General features: G+C 34.7%; 2 protein-coding genes across 5 annotated transcripts; one reads left to right on the top strand and one right to left on the bottom strand.

Moving 5' to 3' along the window:
* Positions 1 to 23: 23 nt before the first annotated feature.
* LOC122414521 (serine/threonine-protein kinase par-1-like) lies at positions 24 to 6,273 on the bottom strand. Of its 4 annotated transcripts, none has more exons than XM_043425870.1 (7): positions 6,086 to 6,273; positions 4,049 to 5,001; positions 3,654 to 3,944; positions 3,325 to 3,575; positions 2,537 to 2,807; positions 1,738 to 2,413; positions 24 to 1,399 (listed from the first exon to the last, which is right to left on the bottom strand). In XM_043425870.1, exons 2-7 carry the CDS (start codon positions 4,997 to 4,999, stop codon positions 489 to 491), a joined length of 3,351 nt encoding a protein of 1,116 aa, XP_043281805.1. In that variant the 5' UTR covers positions 5,000 to 5,001; positions 6,086 to 6,273; the 3' UTR covers positions 24 to 488. The 4 variants fall into 4 exon arrangements, with proteins under 4 accessions (XP_043281805.1, XP_043281809.1, XP_043281808.1 ...); XM_043425874.1 differs by lacking the exon at positions 6,086 to 6,273 and adding an exon at positions 6,010 to 6,030; XM_043425873.1 differs by lacking the exon at positions 6,086 to 6,273 and adding an exon at positions 5,635 to 5,986.
* A 668-nt stretch (positions 6,274 to 6,941) lies between these two features.
* Positions 6,942 to 15,357, top strand: homer (protein). The gene is made up of 6 exons (XM_043427332.1): positions 6,942 to 7,390; positions 8,398 to 8,554; positions 8,812 to 8,943; positions 9,299 to 9,796; positions 9,995 to 10,270; positions 10,409 to 15,357. Exons 1-6 carry the CDS (start codon positions 7,365 to 7,367, stop codon positions 10,592 to 10,594), a joined length of 1,275 nt encoding a protein of 424 aa, XP_043283267.1. The 5' UTR covers positions 6,942 to 7,364; the 3' UTR covers positions 10,595 to 15,357.
* Positions 15,358 to 15,477: the final 120 nt, after the last annotated feature.

Genomic DNA, 15,477 nt, shown 5'->3' with positions numbered 1-15,477 from the left:
ACGAAAACAATGAAAAATACTCATAACGCAAAAACGTTCGTTTATTCATCAAATACTATAGGTATAATTCAACAAACCGACAAGTAATAGGAACATAAATAAACCCACTTTTTGTTAACATGATCTACGAATAGCTATAATAATCACTATTCTCAAGAAGGAAAAAAGAAAATATAAGGAATAAACTGGCTGATAATTGTAGTGTGCATCATTCAAAAGCATCGAAATTTTTTTTCATTAGAGCAAAAATCCCATTGCATTTTTTGGGCGCAGTAACAAAGTTTGCAGAAAAACGTAGATTTCATCATCGAATATCGAACAATTTTTTAAAAGATTTTTTTTTTAATTCGACAATTTGCCAACATTAAAAAATGGTAAAAAATGTAAAATGAATTCCGACTGACATTGTAAAAGGACAACATTTCAATGGATTCTAACGACACACACCGGTTAAAATCTGAACACTGTACTTCTCAGATGAAAATGTATTATCTTTGAGAATTTGTAGGAGAATTTATCAAGTTATCATTTTGCGTTGTGTGCTGTGTTTGATCTTCGTTTCTGGCATTATTGATGCCAGCTTCTCTGACAAGAGTCGAGATGGGTTCGTCGGAGATATCTTGAGACCTTCGTGGACGAGGATCGATTTCCAATGATTCTTGGGGTCTCCGCAGCAGCTCGGTATCACTGCGACTTCGTGTGGATAATTGAACGATAGTTTCTGGCGATCTATAGGTCGTTGCGGCGGTAGTGACGTTCATGACGGATTCCGAGAGTGCAGAGTTATTTACATCTCTGGAAGTCCCATTATTAGGGAGCTCCTGAGCCATTCTGTTAGTCCCTAAATAACGGAGATTTGGTAAATAAGGAGAATAACGATTTTGCGAAAGCGACGATTGTCTTCTTGACGAAGAAGAAGAACGTTCTCGATTGTCGTTGTTTCTCGTGACCGAAGATGATCCTAATCGCGATAAACGACTGCGAATTTCACGCTCGAGATTATCGATTTGCGTTTGTCGCATTCTTACTCCGAAGGAAATTAAACGATTGACGATCGTTTCTTTGAAGCGATTCTGCTGGCTCTGCAGCTCCAAGTCTGGCACAGATCGGTTCGTCTCCGTTAACGCTCCCGTGCTTCTGCTCGTTTCTGATGAATTTCTGTTTATTGCTCGAGACAATAAACACGCTTGCATCGCCAATGACATTCTCAGGGAATCGTTACGATTTCGGGAATCCGTCGGAGGATGATTTCCCAGCGGATCAATGAATCTTATACGCTGCGATGGATTTCTAATTTCACGACGGTCCGATGTTTCCGTGTTCGTTTCAACTCCACTTCGCGATGCACGCTCCTGGACAGGAGGATTTTCCGATGACCGCGACGACTCGATCGAATTAGCTAGAAATAAAAAATTCACCGTCAAAGAAAAATCGTGAAAAACCGTCATGCGAAATTTTGAGTTATTCTTTCGAGCCAATTACTCCGGTAGAAAATAAATTTGAAAATGTTCCTGCGAATTTTCATAAGAAATGGAAAAATGAATAGTGTGTTGAGATCCATTGGAGGTAAATATTATTGGAAAAACCAATTTTTGAAGAATATCCAATCGTTCGATGTTCCAATAATTACTTTACGAAATCAATCCCAAATATTGATTGTCTCTTTTTCACTTTTGAATTTTTTAATTATAAAAAATCATGCACGTTTCGTAAGTCTTCTTCCAATTCAATATTTACCCGAATTTCTCTGTGACGTTCTCCCAGCGTCATTATGTACAGAACTAGTGGGAGTAGAATTTGGAGGTCTGATGAAGCCCAATCGATTGTACAAACGATCGAGAATTGGTTCGAAATCGAAATTTCTAGTAGAAGAATTAGAGGGTCCATTTTGAGATGCAGAATTTCCGCTAGTGGAGGCAGTGTTACGAATTCCTGCGTTGTTTGTCGGATTAGATTCGACGCGCGCGTTCGAGCTGATTCCAGCGACGACTCGATTCTCGGAAGAAGATTGGCTGATTCGATTAAGGAAAGAATTAGGAGGAAATAAATTGTGGGATTGCGAAGAATTTCCAGAATTATTGTCCTGTGCGGAGGCAAAAATCGAGGCGTTTTGAGGATTGAGTGGTGCGATTGCTGGAGCAATTTGCCTAGACGTTTGCTGTGACTGATTGTTCGTCGTAGTTCGAAATCTCGGAGCGCCACGCACTCGGAGCGAAATGTTTTCGCGTCTCGTAGAATTTTGAACGTGTTGTCTCGGCGAATCTCGTGGTATTATGTATTTAAAACGTTCCAATTCTGCAGCTGTGAGCACTCTCGGCTCCGCATCGACTCGATGAACTGGAATTTGGCCATATGGTCTTGGTCTTGACAACAAAGGGGTTGGCTGCTGATTCAACATTTGCTGTCGTTGTACCTGTTGAAAAAAAAAAAAAAACATTCGAGAAATGAAAACCAGAATTTTCCTTCATTTTTTTAAAAAATTACATTGTATGTTATGATCTTTATTTCAAGCTTCACATTCTCATTTCAAGCTCACCTCCAATATGACTTTTTTGTAGAAATCGGATAAAGATTTCGGTCGTGCGTTTGTCTCGGTATTTTCCACTTTCTTCTCACTGTTTTCTTCCCCAATCAAACTTATGTCCGGAACTACTTGCTCCTCCTCGCCAATCACCGTAGGGACCTTGAAAGTCGCAATTATGGAGGATAACGAATCGAGCACTTCAACCGCTGTCAAACGACGACTGGGTTGCAGGACCAAAAGATTTCTTATGAGATTCGTCGTCCCATCGCTTACTCTACCATCACTGAAAAATATTTCATAAAAAACATTATTTTCTGTTCATAATTTTCGGATTAAAAAACCAAAATGATTTCATCAATAAGACCTCGTGAGAAGGAACAAAACATTCACTTTTCGATGCGTCAATATCATAATATGCGGGGCTTTTACAGTTTGGAAATGTTTAATTATAATTTGTCCATCATATGAATTACCAAAAAAATAAAATTAATGATAAGGTTCACAAAAAAAATTCCAATTACTCATTGTCAATCAAATAGATTTGTGAGCTATTCAATCCCAGAAACTTATTATCGACTTTTCGCCCTAAAATCCTGTATTGAGATATAAAAATTCCCGAAAAGTTTTTTATAGCAGAATATCTCGTATGCGATAATAATTAAAAAATGAATAAGTTTTTTTTTTAATGAATAAATAAAACTTCGATCAACAAGCAAAAGTTGGACAAAAATGGAAAATGGATTTTTTACTAAAACAAATTGAAGGATTGATTGTCCACTATATAAATAAATAAAAATTACTTTGGTATGTGATAATTGGCGGCTTTGATTTTGTTGAAAAGTTGCGTCGGGCTACTGTCGTAAAATGGAAATTGGCCATATAACATGGTGAATAATACAACGCCCAGAGCCCACATGTCCGAAGGTTTTCCTAAATATGGCTTGCCACAAAGCACATCTGGCGATATGTACGCGGGCGAACCACGTTGATCCTTCAGAAGATCATTTTCGCTGGCTAAGTGTTTGCCCAAACAAAAATTTGTGATTGTTACCTGAAACAAATAAATAGAATACAATATTTCGTGGTTCAAAGGATATTTCCTGAAATTTACGAATAAAGTCGATCTCACCTTTCTGTTTTTTCGATTCAATACCAAATTCCCTAACTTCAAATCCCTGTGGACAACATTCCTGTTATGTAAACACGCAACGATTCTCACAGTATCAGTGAATATCAAAAGACTCTCTTTTTCTGAGAGTTTTTTTTCCCTGATAACGTGATGTTGAAGATTGAGTAGTTCGTCATTGCGTGGATTAAAATCATGGGAAGTGAGACAATCGAGTACCAAACAGAGACGACGCTTAGTTTTTCCTGTGTAAATTCTACCAGAGGGAAGACTCTTTTCCTCGAGAGCGCAGTCCTAAATTTTGGTTTCAAGGTTTTCTTATTAGAAACTTGATAGAATACTAAAGCGAGAATAATGGGTTTTCCAGAATAATCGAGGAATGATAATGTGAAACTTGCTTTGAAAAATCCGTGATGATGCACGACACCATCCTGATTTTGAAGTAAACTTAGCAACGAATATTCAGCGTGTAGCAACATTTTTCCTTGTCGATCATCTTGTGTCTCGTACTCGTTGTCGTCTTTCAGAGTCAGAATTTTAATAGTGTAGAATTTATCGGTATTGGATTTTCTAGCGAGACATTGAACAATGCTTTTGACAGGAGAAGTTCCAATAAGCGGCCCAAGTATGTAAGGACCGGCACGTTTGACAGTTTTTGGGCATACAGCAGTACCAGTTGTTGGAACAGGAGTCGATGAGTTGCCTTCTTCTTTGGAAGCTGCTGTATGGGCAAATAACGAGTCCCAATTGTCATTGCGCTTGGGTGCAACTGTTTGAGACCATTCTCCATTTTCGTTTTGTGCATTGGATCCCACATTAGGAACTTCTTGGACTTGATTAGAGTCACTGGGTCTTACAACTTGAGGAACAGCTTCACTGTTTATCATTTCCTCTGGACAGTTTTGACTTTCTATCACCGATTCACACATACTTTCAACTGCATCCATATTTTCCATCGGTATTTCAGGATTCTCGCAAATCGCGTCACTTACAAATGACGAATCGTGCTCGGAGCTCAGACATATTGGGGTGTTCAGAGGGATTTCTGAAGCCACAGAATCCTCGGAAATAGTTGGATTTGCTTCTAGCGAACTTGAGTTCTGATCATTCATTTCTCTATTATTTTCGGGATATGTTGCTTCTATTCCCAGCCTGTAATTATCCGTCTCTATCCCATTAGAAGTTACCAAATTGTCATTCATTTCAACTAGCACTTCCTCATTCAAATTTTCAGTTACAATTCCAACGCTCGATGCTGTCTCATTCGTCTCCATTGCCTCGTAACTACTTTCCAGCACATCTGCTGTAATTGATGGTGTTTGGACAACATTTTCTGCTGTATTTCTCATGACTGTAAGGGAATGAAGTAGGCAATCATGAAATTTGGTTTGATAAACCAATCCATGCTATGGATAGACAATAACTACCTTTAATGACAAATTGTCAAAAAGTTATTATCATTATGATTATCATTTTGGTATCACTGTTATCCACAATCCACGATATTTAAAATTAAACCTCTCAATAGCAACATAGACATTTAGAAAAAAAAAACAAAAGTTTTACATCTCTGAATAGTTTTGATTTAAATTATAACATCATTTTTAATTTCTTTTATCTTTATCATTCTATTATTTTTTAAAACTCTGGCGCTATTCGAAAACCTCATTTGTTTTGCTTGAGAATAATATAAACTGTCATTTAAATCTCAAAATTTATTTATTTTTATTTATTTTATGTTATATTTCTCAGAAAATAAAACTCTGTATATTTAAATCATATACAACAATAATATGAAAATAGCCAAGAATTTTATAGGCAAACAAGATTGTAGAAAAAAACATTTGCTTGTAAATTTGTAGTCCATTTATCGTTTGTTATTTAACACTTTGAAATTATAACAACATGTGTTGTTAGAACATTGTCAAATCATAAACTGGTAATAATACATGCGAATTACTATTTGCAGAAATAAAAAACTCACTTCAAAAATTCGGCTATAACTCGTAATTTTCCTATGTCTTATTGTCATAGAAAAAAAGTAATATTACAGAATCAATGTCGAAAAATTTAGTGGGAGAAATTTGACGCAACGTTCGTTAAAATTTTGTTAGTATTTAATTTACGAAATGTCAAGTGAAACTTTTCGGGATATCACCGATATTTAGCGAATGTGAATAAAAATTGCGTTCGAAAAAAATACTGGTGACTAATGTTTATTATTAAATCGACTAATCGACAGGGAGTTAGTCCAAAAATTAGCGACAAAAAGTGGATCGGACACGATGACAGAAAACGAGAAAGATTCAACAGATGTTTTTTGTATATCGTTCTCAAACGTTCAAGAAAAGTATGAAACCTTCATTTCGTACGTGGTTTATTGACGGGTAAAAATACACAAAAGTACACAGTAGTTAAATCATCAAATACGTTACCCTCGTGTACTCGTAAATATAATAATAATAACCGTGAAATTTAATACTAAATTTACGACGCACAAAAATAAAGAAGTGAGTACTAAAGACAGTAAAAAACGAGATATTATATACAGCTGGAAAAAACCTGATACAGCTATAGGACTGATGCGTGAGGTTGACTCACGCAAAAGTGAGGTCAGGTTAAGTTAAAGAAAAAAAGAGAGAAACTTCTAGACCTACCTGAAGTTTGTCGAGTTTGTATTCATTCTTCTTCATGGTAGTAGGAAATTTATACATTTGTTGAAGATTCCCTTTCTATCCGAGTAGAGGTCTCGTAATGTTCCTTCTGTTGTAAATTTAAAAATTCATTCCGAATCAGCCTAAATTTAAAAAAATTGAATTATTTGGATAAAAATTATGATATCTATTGAGGTGACACGTTTTTTCATTACTCAAATAATACAGTAGAGCATAAATCGGAATTGAACTTGCTATAATTATTTGAATTTAGAAGATTTTTCAAATGTTTGCTAAGGATGGATAAAAAAGGCAAAAAAAAAACTCTTACAAAAATGTGAAATTGCCATTAGGTAAATTAACGGTAATACTCGTAAGTTTCTTTCGAGCGCATTTTGCATACGTGAAAGAAAGTTATACAATTGTGTAGAGTTCTGTGTTGAAACGCATCGTGAGGATTTAGGAGTGAGAGAGAGGATAAGAAATCGCACGCAACTTCGAATCGAACCAAGAGAGGCAGCAGCACGCACACAGGACCGAGTACATCTGTGACGAATCATGGTGGGGGCGGGGTCTAGGGGAGGGGGGGAAAAATCGATTAAACGCAGGTGCTTGTTCGGTTGTGCGGAGAGAAACTCGTCTAGTTTCACGTTGTCTAATGATCGTTACAGGAGCAAGCAAGGCCAGCGGTGGCCACTACTGTCATCTGTTTGTCTCTAAAAAACATCTTCGTACGATTCGGAAAATAATTTAAAAAATCTACGAGAAACTTGATTTCTTTTATTTTCCATTCTTCTTTCTGTCTTCTAAAAAGTCTTCTAAAAGCATTTCTTCATGTTGCAATTGCTTTTTTTTTTATTTTTTCTTTAAACGAGCACTGTGCGTGATTGACGGGGTGGGATAGAGAGAGAGAGAGATAGAGAAAGAGGGAAAGAGAAGAAAGATAAAAGTGGTTCGGTTGTGTATTGCGCGCGCGAGGTGTGTACTAGAGAGGATAGTGCCGATTATACAGTGCGTGATATATTATCTATGAATCTGTCGGCGTAAAACTTAAGCTTTTATGACATCCGGAAAGGAGACGATGGGGTAAGTTCGCTAGTAGTACACCCTATAAATTTCTATCCTTATATTTCTGTCATTCTCCCGTTTTTTCTTCTCTCCTTCGTCTTTTTTTCCATGGGTGTATTGAGATTTGTATATATGCGTATATAGATCGGGGATAATGTGTCTGTAAAATAATGAGGGTATATGCAACGCGTTATCCCAGCAGTCAACCAATATATTATACACGTTCTTTGCCGCATCCCCGATCAATTATCGAATTTCGAACTCTCTTTTCTTTTATTTTATCTCTCTTTAATCCGTATACTTTATAGCCAGAAGAAAACAATTACCTTCACGATTCGCTTGTTCGGGTATTTTAAATGATTTTTTTACTCGATACGAGCGCGTCACGTGCACTGGGATATATTTATGCCTCAATAAATATTCCAATTAATCGCAACGCCATATACTCGTAACAATAAATATCTTGCACTTTTTATTATAATTGCTTTGTAGGTTTTTTCGACCTTTTACCCGTGGGGTATTATTATACTTCAGTGAATTTTCTAGAAAGTTACGATTTAAAAAAAAAATACACGAACATAATGAAAGTCTTGCAGTCTTTCTTCATAAAACATTCATATTAGAAAATCTAGTGAAAAAAAACTCGAGAAATGAAAATACAATTCTTTACAAATTTTCATACGCATTGAATTCGAGTTCTGGTCATCTACCTAATTTATTTTATTAAAGGAAACTCAAACTGTGCACAAGATAGCTCCATTAATTTATATTTGCTTCAATAATCGAGTATTTCCTCATTAAGAAGCAGCACCAGAATGTACGAGAGGTGTTCTTCCACTCGGTTGTGCCTGTTTGTTGTCCAGTATATACCGGCAACCCCTGTATTACTTCTATTCTAAAAATAGACTAACTACTCAGGCATTCCTTTGCTTCTCGTTTTTTTGCACTCTCTCAGCTCTGTCCTGTTGAATTTTGGAAATTTCATAATCTTATTGTTTTACTAATGAATGATTTATTTATTTAAGCGAACAACCAATTTTCACATGCAAAGCGCATGTTTTTCACATCGACCCAAAGACCAAAAGGTCATGGGTCTCCGCATCCACTGCAGCTGTCTCCGTCTCCTTTTTTTATGACTCTACAAGGAGTTTATATAGAATTATATCTGTGGAAGGATCAAAGGTAAAAATAATTAAAATTTTTGTTGTTATTCGTGTACTCAGCGCTGTCTATTGAATATTGTCTAGAGTCATTCATTAATTGCATTAGTTTTTTATTCTAATTGTTTTATTCAGTGACAACCAATATTTTTGATATGCGTTTTTCGTTGTTTAACTACTCTTTTCTTTCATGTGCAAGCTGTTCTTGTGTATTCTGTATTTAATTTTACAACTGGTAAATTTTCTATCATCAGTTTGTCATATATTTCATTTTTTCAGGCCGTTATTAATAGTACAATTACTCCTAATATGACGTTCACTAAGACATCACAAAAATTTGGACAATGGTCCGATGTCAGGGCCAATACCGTTTATGGCTTGGGATTTTCGTCCGAGGCTGAATTAGGCAAGGTTTGTATTCATAAACAAAATTTTCTCAAACACCAATTTAATGCAAAAGATTGTGACGATCGTTCGGGTCCTACCAATAAAAAATGCTTACTTGCTTTTCATTTATCTATACCTAAATAATATCTCTGTTATCTCAATTGATTGTTGATAAAATGTACTCATCGAATGAATTATTCAATGAATTCTCCAAATTCACACTATTTAAATGAATTCTCCAAATGTTGTTTTGTTATTCCAATTCAAGGAAATATCCCAAGTATAAGTTGCTCGCACGATTGGCAATAAACCTTATTTGAATAAACTTCATAGCATTTTTGATTAATTTTGCAATTATTCTTTTGTCTTGATTTTTCAGTTTATAGACAAGTTTCACGAGGTGAAAGAGGCAACAAAAATAGCAGGTGCTAAGTTGCAGTCAAACAGCTCATCCGTGACGCCATCAACAAGCGCAAACGTCAGTCCAATAACGCAGCGTTCTTATATGCCATCGACTGAGCAAGATCTCATAGAGCCTCCAAATTCATCAATGATAAGTTCAAATATATCAGCGTCGAACAATCCTAATCCAAATGCAAATATGATATCGGCGCAAAATAGCGTTTCCTCAGTCAGTAGTAGTCCATTACCGGGCATGATCGGGTGTCAGGTTAAAATGGATGAAGAATTGAAGAATGCGGTGCATGCGAGATCCCAAATAATGGCTCAACAAAATACTGAGAGTCCACAGCATCAAGGAAAAACACAAATGGGGTCAAATCAAGGAGGACAAACGACCGAAATGCAACTCAAGTATGAGAATGATAAACTCAAATTCGCTCTTGCACAAAGCTCCGCAAACGCGAAAAAATGGGAGGTACGGCGAATCAAAATAGCAATTTTTATCGTTTATTTCATTTTATTGGTTCTGATAGTAAAAAGAAAATTAACAAAACAATTATTTTCACGTAGTTTTTGGTGCAGCGCTGAAAATTACCTTGATTTTGAATTTCGTTTTATGACATTTTATCTCTCATATTTCATGCCTGTGATTATTTATTTATCGTATTTTTAGGTTGAGCTTGCAACCCTTAAAACTAACAATGCAAGACTGACAAGTGCTTTGCAAGAATCAACCGCGAACGTCGACGAATGGAAGAGACAATTGCAGCTGTACAAAGAAGAAAATTTACGCGTAAAGGCCAAGTACGCCGATCTCGAGTGTGGCAAAATGCCAGAGGGCAACAGTGAAGCGCTAAAATTGCGGATCGAAGCCCTCGAAAATGAGTTGCGAACACGCAACGAAGAGGTCAAGGCACTTACGATGGCCACAAAAAATAAAGATTTCGTTGTGAGTGTATTTTTTCTTGCTTGAATTATATTATTTCAATTATTTCTCAAATTGACACTTAAATTTTAGAATGAATCGATTTAAATTTGGAACGCTTAATAAACAATTGTTTTTTTTTTTTTTTCGAAATTTCGATAGGCTCTTCAAAAAGAAAATGCTGATTTCCGTGAAACATTGCAAGTGCTTCACGAACAACTGGAGCTCGCATTAAGTGCTAACAAAGTTCAAAAGCAAAATTTGGAAACATTGAATTCGCGATTAGCCGGTTACATACAGGATTTAGCGACAGTTCATCGAGAAATAACGAACACCTTACAGACCTAAAGGAGTCCAAAGTTCGTATATCGTTGTAATGAAGGAAAAACAAAAAATGCGTTCGAGTGTATCTGAGATAAGAAACAGCCGGCGAACCATGAAAAGACGAGGATTACGACGAAAATGCCGATGATGTGACGACGCGACACGTCGGAGTTCCGACATTTAGATTTATAGCGCGAAGGGCCACGTTCCAAAAAAATACATATCTTAGTTCAACTCCTTTCAAACAAAAGCAAAAACAGACATTTTTCAGGGATATTTCTCTCGTACGATTCTCTGCGAAAATATTACGGCGATGAAACAAATTTCGTTATTTTGTCGTATTCTATTTCAAATGTCAAAAATAATTTATGAATAGAATCCAATTTCAAATTTTCTTCCACGAAGAAGAATTCTTCGAAAAAGCTAAATCTGTGAAATTTTTAGAAAATTTTATTTTCTATGGAATATTTCAACTCTTATCATTTGGAAAAACTTTTTCATTAAAATCCGATATTTTATGGGAACGTATGAGATGAACATACTGAATTTCAATCGTGCCAGTTACCCAGCCCAGAATTGGGCTTTGCTCTAGATAATGATATAGAAAAACGAAATATTTATTTCATTAATGCTCTCTTGCTTTTTTGTCTTCCGTACGAATATTTGGTAGACGTCCAATTCTGACCTTAAAATGTACACATGTGTCATTAGAACGAAATGTTTTCGTTTAAAAGCATTTCGGAAGTGATTAATTCTGAAAATCTTGCTCGACGACGAGGAAACTTGAATGTCATCCTTTTATTTATTCTCAACTCGTATTTATAATATTTTACTATTTTTTTTTTTTTTTTTTTCGTACTCGAAACTACGAAGTTCATTTTTTTTAATCATGCACGAATCATGTTGTACAAAGGTAATATACAGAAGGAATATATACATTGAAGAGCAACTTGAGAAAAAGAAAAAGCATAAAATGGCCATTTTTTTAGAGATCGTATTGACCAACAATCTCATTATATTTTTATTCGCCATTCACATCGTTAGTTTTCTTTTCTCACATATTTAACGCGATTATTTTATTCAATAAAGACTGAAATTCGTTAAGGATTAGTGTACGTTAGCATTTTTTGTTACGCAATCCTAAGAGATATAGGAAGAAGAAGAGTTTTTACGAATCTTAGCGATGATTCGGTCGAGAAGTGCGCGAAGGAGTTATCAAAAACATATCAAAAACGTTGTGATTGATATGACGTGTGATTAAGAATGTTTTTTTTTGGAACCCGCCCCCTTTGATAGAATGAAAAACTAAAAATAAATTCTGTTTACCGAGAACGAGAAAAACTGGAGGAGTAAAAAAATAATAATGCACAACTGCAAATTAGTGTAATAATTAATTATTTAACGAGATTTGAAGGAATCGAAGAGATATTATTCAATTTGATTGGGCGACTTATTCTAATATGGTGATGAGCCACGCATTTAAAATAAGATTAGAGACGTTTTAATGATTAAACGGGTTGTGATATAAAGGACGACGGAAAATCGAAGAAACAAAAGAGAGAGATAGAGAGAGAGAGAGAGAGAGGGTGAAAGAAACAGGAGGCAAAGGTATAGTTTAAGTAAATGATTCGGTTCATCGGATGAACGTGTCGCTAGTCATGCTATTGGAATAAGCCCTTCGATTATACGTTTTATCAGTACCGTTTGAACACACACCCACACGCATGTTTTAAAAAATAATGACATTCGAACATTTATTACAATCAAGGTTGGACGTGGTTGTGGGGACAATTGAAAATCAGATATTCATCCAAATACTTTCAGAAATAATCTTTTTTTCTTTTTAAACGTTTTATCATCGAATCTTCATTGACGAAATTCCTTTCGATTAAGTCAGAAAATATTAAGCGTCTTAGAGAATTATAACGTTCGATTATTTTGCAAAATATTTTTAGGTTGCATTTGTAAGTTTATTTTTTCATTGAATCTCCGTAAGTGTAACTCTTCTTAGTGAGCCACGAAATAATTTTTTTTATTCAACTGTAGTCGCCGGTCATTTTTTTCCCAATATTGCAAAAAAAAAGTTTGGTACTAATTATTGACTCTTTCGGACTGAGTAATAAATGCGTGTGAAAATGACAAAAGAAATAATGTTACTATAATTCCAAAAGTGCACTCTTCCATGCGATCGAACAAAAAACTTTTTTCGGACCCGTTTCTTTTGTTTATTTCTTTTTGCGATAAAAAAAAACATGTTTCGCAGTCAGTGAAAAATCTCGGATCATTTGCGTTTTTGATCTCGTAAACTCACATTACGAATTCACATAGCGATTAAAAAAGTTGAACAAAATTATAAATTTTGTCGAGTCCGTGCGAAAGTTGTGAAAAAAAATTGTTGTTCGATAATTGAAAATTATTGAAATTACAGTTTTGTTGCGTATAAAGACTGCCATTGATAAATCAAGAGCGTATGAAGTTTGTTTGAAGATGAGTATGAAAAATAGAAGAATCGGTAGTGGTAATTTTCAATAATCGAAAAAAATAGCGTCGGGTCCGAAACGTTGTTATCTCACTATTCACGTAAGACTTCGTGAGAGAGAAAATTTTACAGAGCTTTCAATTCACCCAAACTAGCAAAAAAAAACCTTAAAGACAGAAAGGAAACCACGTCAAATCGGACGTGATAAGAGATTCCCTTTTCCTTTAAAAGTTAAAAATAATAACGACTAAGTAAAATTAAAATGACAGAAAAAACACGATCGTTGTTAACAAAAGCGCACGCGTATATGCGAGTATGGAGTTATAGGAATAAAACATTGAAACGAATACGAAAATTTTCACATCCCAAGGAGGAATTGTGAGAAACGGGAGCAGCCTCGCTTGCCATAAAAAGTAATCTTAAAACGAATGAAAGGTTTTAAATAGAAAAAACTAAATGAAAGAAAGAATAATGATTAGAAACGAAGGTAAGGAAGAGAGGAGAGAAAAGGAGATAAATAAATTGAAACATACAAAAGTGAAACACAGTTGTAAAACGAATGAAAACAAGTTTTGGAAGGCTTCCACGTATACTATTAGCGATAACGTAGCTGTAATTAAAACTCGAAAAAAGGAGAGAAAAAACAAAATAAGAAACTCTGGAGAAGCCGTTCATGTCTTCGTAAATACCAAAACTTGCCATTTTTCCCGAGAAAAAATGAACAAACGAAACAAGATAAAACGAAAAGGAAAAAAGAAAATAAGAAACATAACGAAATAACGACGATATCGATTCTTGTAGTTTATTAACAAACAAAATAATGTTGGTCGTTTTAACGACAGTACGAATTTCTATAACCATTCAATCCTCACCCATGTACACATTTATACCAGATATGAAATGTTCGATAAAATGATTTGTGGGAAAATTGAAAAAAAAAAAAAAAACAAGTACTGAAAAAAAATGAAGCTGGAGGAACTTTAGAAAAAAATCAATAATGAACGGTTTCATCCTTGCTACGCCCGAATCGTCCATTGCATACTTGTTTGATTTCTTTCTTCATTTTTTTCTCAATTTTTGCATAATATCATTATTGTTTGACGTCTTTGGTTTGGAGAACATCAAAATTATTAGCATCTCGATGAACACGCATCATGTGACAATATTTTAATTTCATTATAAAAAGAGAAGGGAAAAGAAAAATAGGAAAAATGGATAAAAAGAATGAAAAGATAGGAAGATCGCAGCGATTTCTATACTCATGTACATTTCACCTAGTGTAATAACAAATATTGATATTAATAACAGTGCGTAAGCCATATATTATTTGTATGCGTTATTTAAACAACTTTTTTAAGCGTAGCTTTCCAGAATGATTTTTTTAAATTCTAATATTTTCAAATCCAGCGACGCTTTGTTAAAGATAAACAAATTTTGGATCTAACTCGTTTTCAAATCCTCAAATTTTGAAATAAGACTGTTCTATAAGTCTTTTTTACACGACAACAAGAAACAAACAATAAATTAATGAATATCGAGTTACCAAAAATATCGTTTATTATTTGGTAAGATCTATCGTTAGTCAGGTATTGAAAAAAGGAAGGTTTTATATGAATACTTTACGTGTTTTAAATTTTTTAATCGTATAGATAAGTTTTTAATACAGAAACGTAAATTGTATGTTCGACGAAGAAAAATAACAAACATGTATAATAACGACGAGAAAAATATGGAAAGAAGAAAAAAAAGACGAAAAATTAACGACAGAATTATTGCTGCAGTTATGGATCAATTGAATGGTATCCTGTTTATAAGATTATTTATTGAGTGGCCTGGATCATACGATTATTGTAGTAGGTATTACGATATTACGATACCCTTGTTATGAAAAAAAAAAAAAAATCATTAACAATTAAAAAAGTTCTCTTGTTTGTAATCTTATGAATGCCCGTTGTCAAAACAAAAAAATATCCTCATAGTTGAAATATTTCACATTTTATTACGAAGAGATAAACAAGAAAAAGTAAACAAAACAAATGGCATTTGTAAAAATGTGATACCGACATTGTTGCAAAACTCACAATGAATCAAAACGGTCTTACCAACCTTACGTAAACCAATTGACATTCGCAAAACTGTCCCTCCGAATGAGTTCGTTCGTTTTATTACGAAAACGAACAGTTGTCGCTCTCTGTATTTTTTTTACATATTTTTTGTTTCTCGTAATGTTTTTTCGTTATTTAGAGTATAAACCGAATTGTACTACTCAAAGTGGCTGATGAAAATAAAGTTGGCGTTGAACTTCCTATCAAATGGTTCCTCGGAAGGAAGACAACTTTTTTTTACTCCTCATTGTAGTCATTGTTATTGTATCGTTGCAGCTTTTCATCGTTTCAATCTCTCGCTCTTTTTATCTCTGTCGGGTAGC

The sequence above is a fragment of the Venturia canescens genome, chromosome 8 (genome assembly GCF_019457755.1).
Source record: "Venturia canescens isolate UGA chromosome 8, ASM1945775v1, whole genome shotgun sequence".
In the NCBI taxonomy this organism is placed as follows: domain Eukaryota; kingdom Metazoa; phylum Arthropoda; class Insecta; order Hymenoptera; family Ichneumonidae; genus Venturia; species Venturia canescens.
Note: the sequence above shows the minus strand (reverse complement) of the source record. Positions and strands in the feature narration are given on the sequence as shown.

What these genes read in the sequence shown, in the direction of transcription:
- LOC122414521 (XM_043425870.1), bottom strand. Translation starts at nt 4,999, where the DNA reads ATGAGAAATACAGCAGAAAATGTTGTCCAAACACCATCAATTACAGCA. An exon ending in TGAATCGAAAAAACAGAAAG is followed by an intron (nt 3,576 to 3,653) that starts GTGAGATCGACT and finishes TATTTGTTTCAG; the next exon opens with GTAACAATCACAAATTTTTG. An exon ending in AACGTCACAGAGAAATTCGG is followed by an intron (nt 1,400 to 1,737) that starts GTAAATATTGAA and finishes TTTTATTTCTAG; the next exon opens with CTAATTCGATCGAGTCGTCG.
- homer (XM_043427332.1), top strand. Translation starts at nt 7,365, where the DNA reads ATGACATCCGGAAAGGAGACGATGGG. An exon ending in TATCTGTGGAAGGATCAAAG is followed by an intron (nt 8,555 to 8,811) that starts GTAAAAATAATT and finishes TCATTTTTTCAG; the next exon opens with GCCGTTATTAATAGTACAAT. An exon ending in CAAAAAATAAAGATTTCGTT is followed by an intron (nt 10,271 to 10,408) that starts GTGAGTGTATTT and finishes AAATTTCGATAG; the next exon opens with GCTCTTCAAAAAGAAAATGC.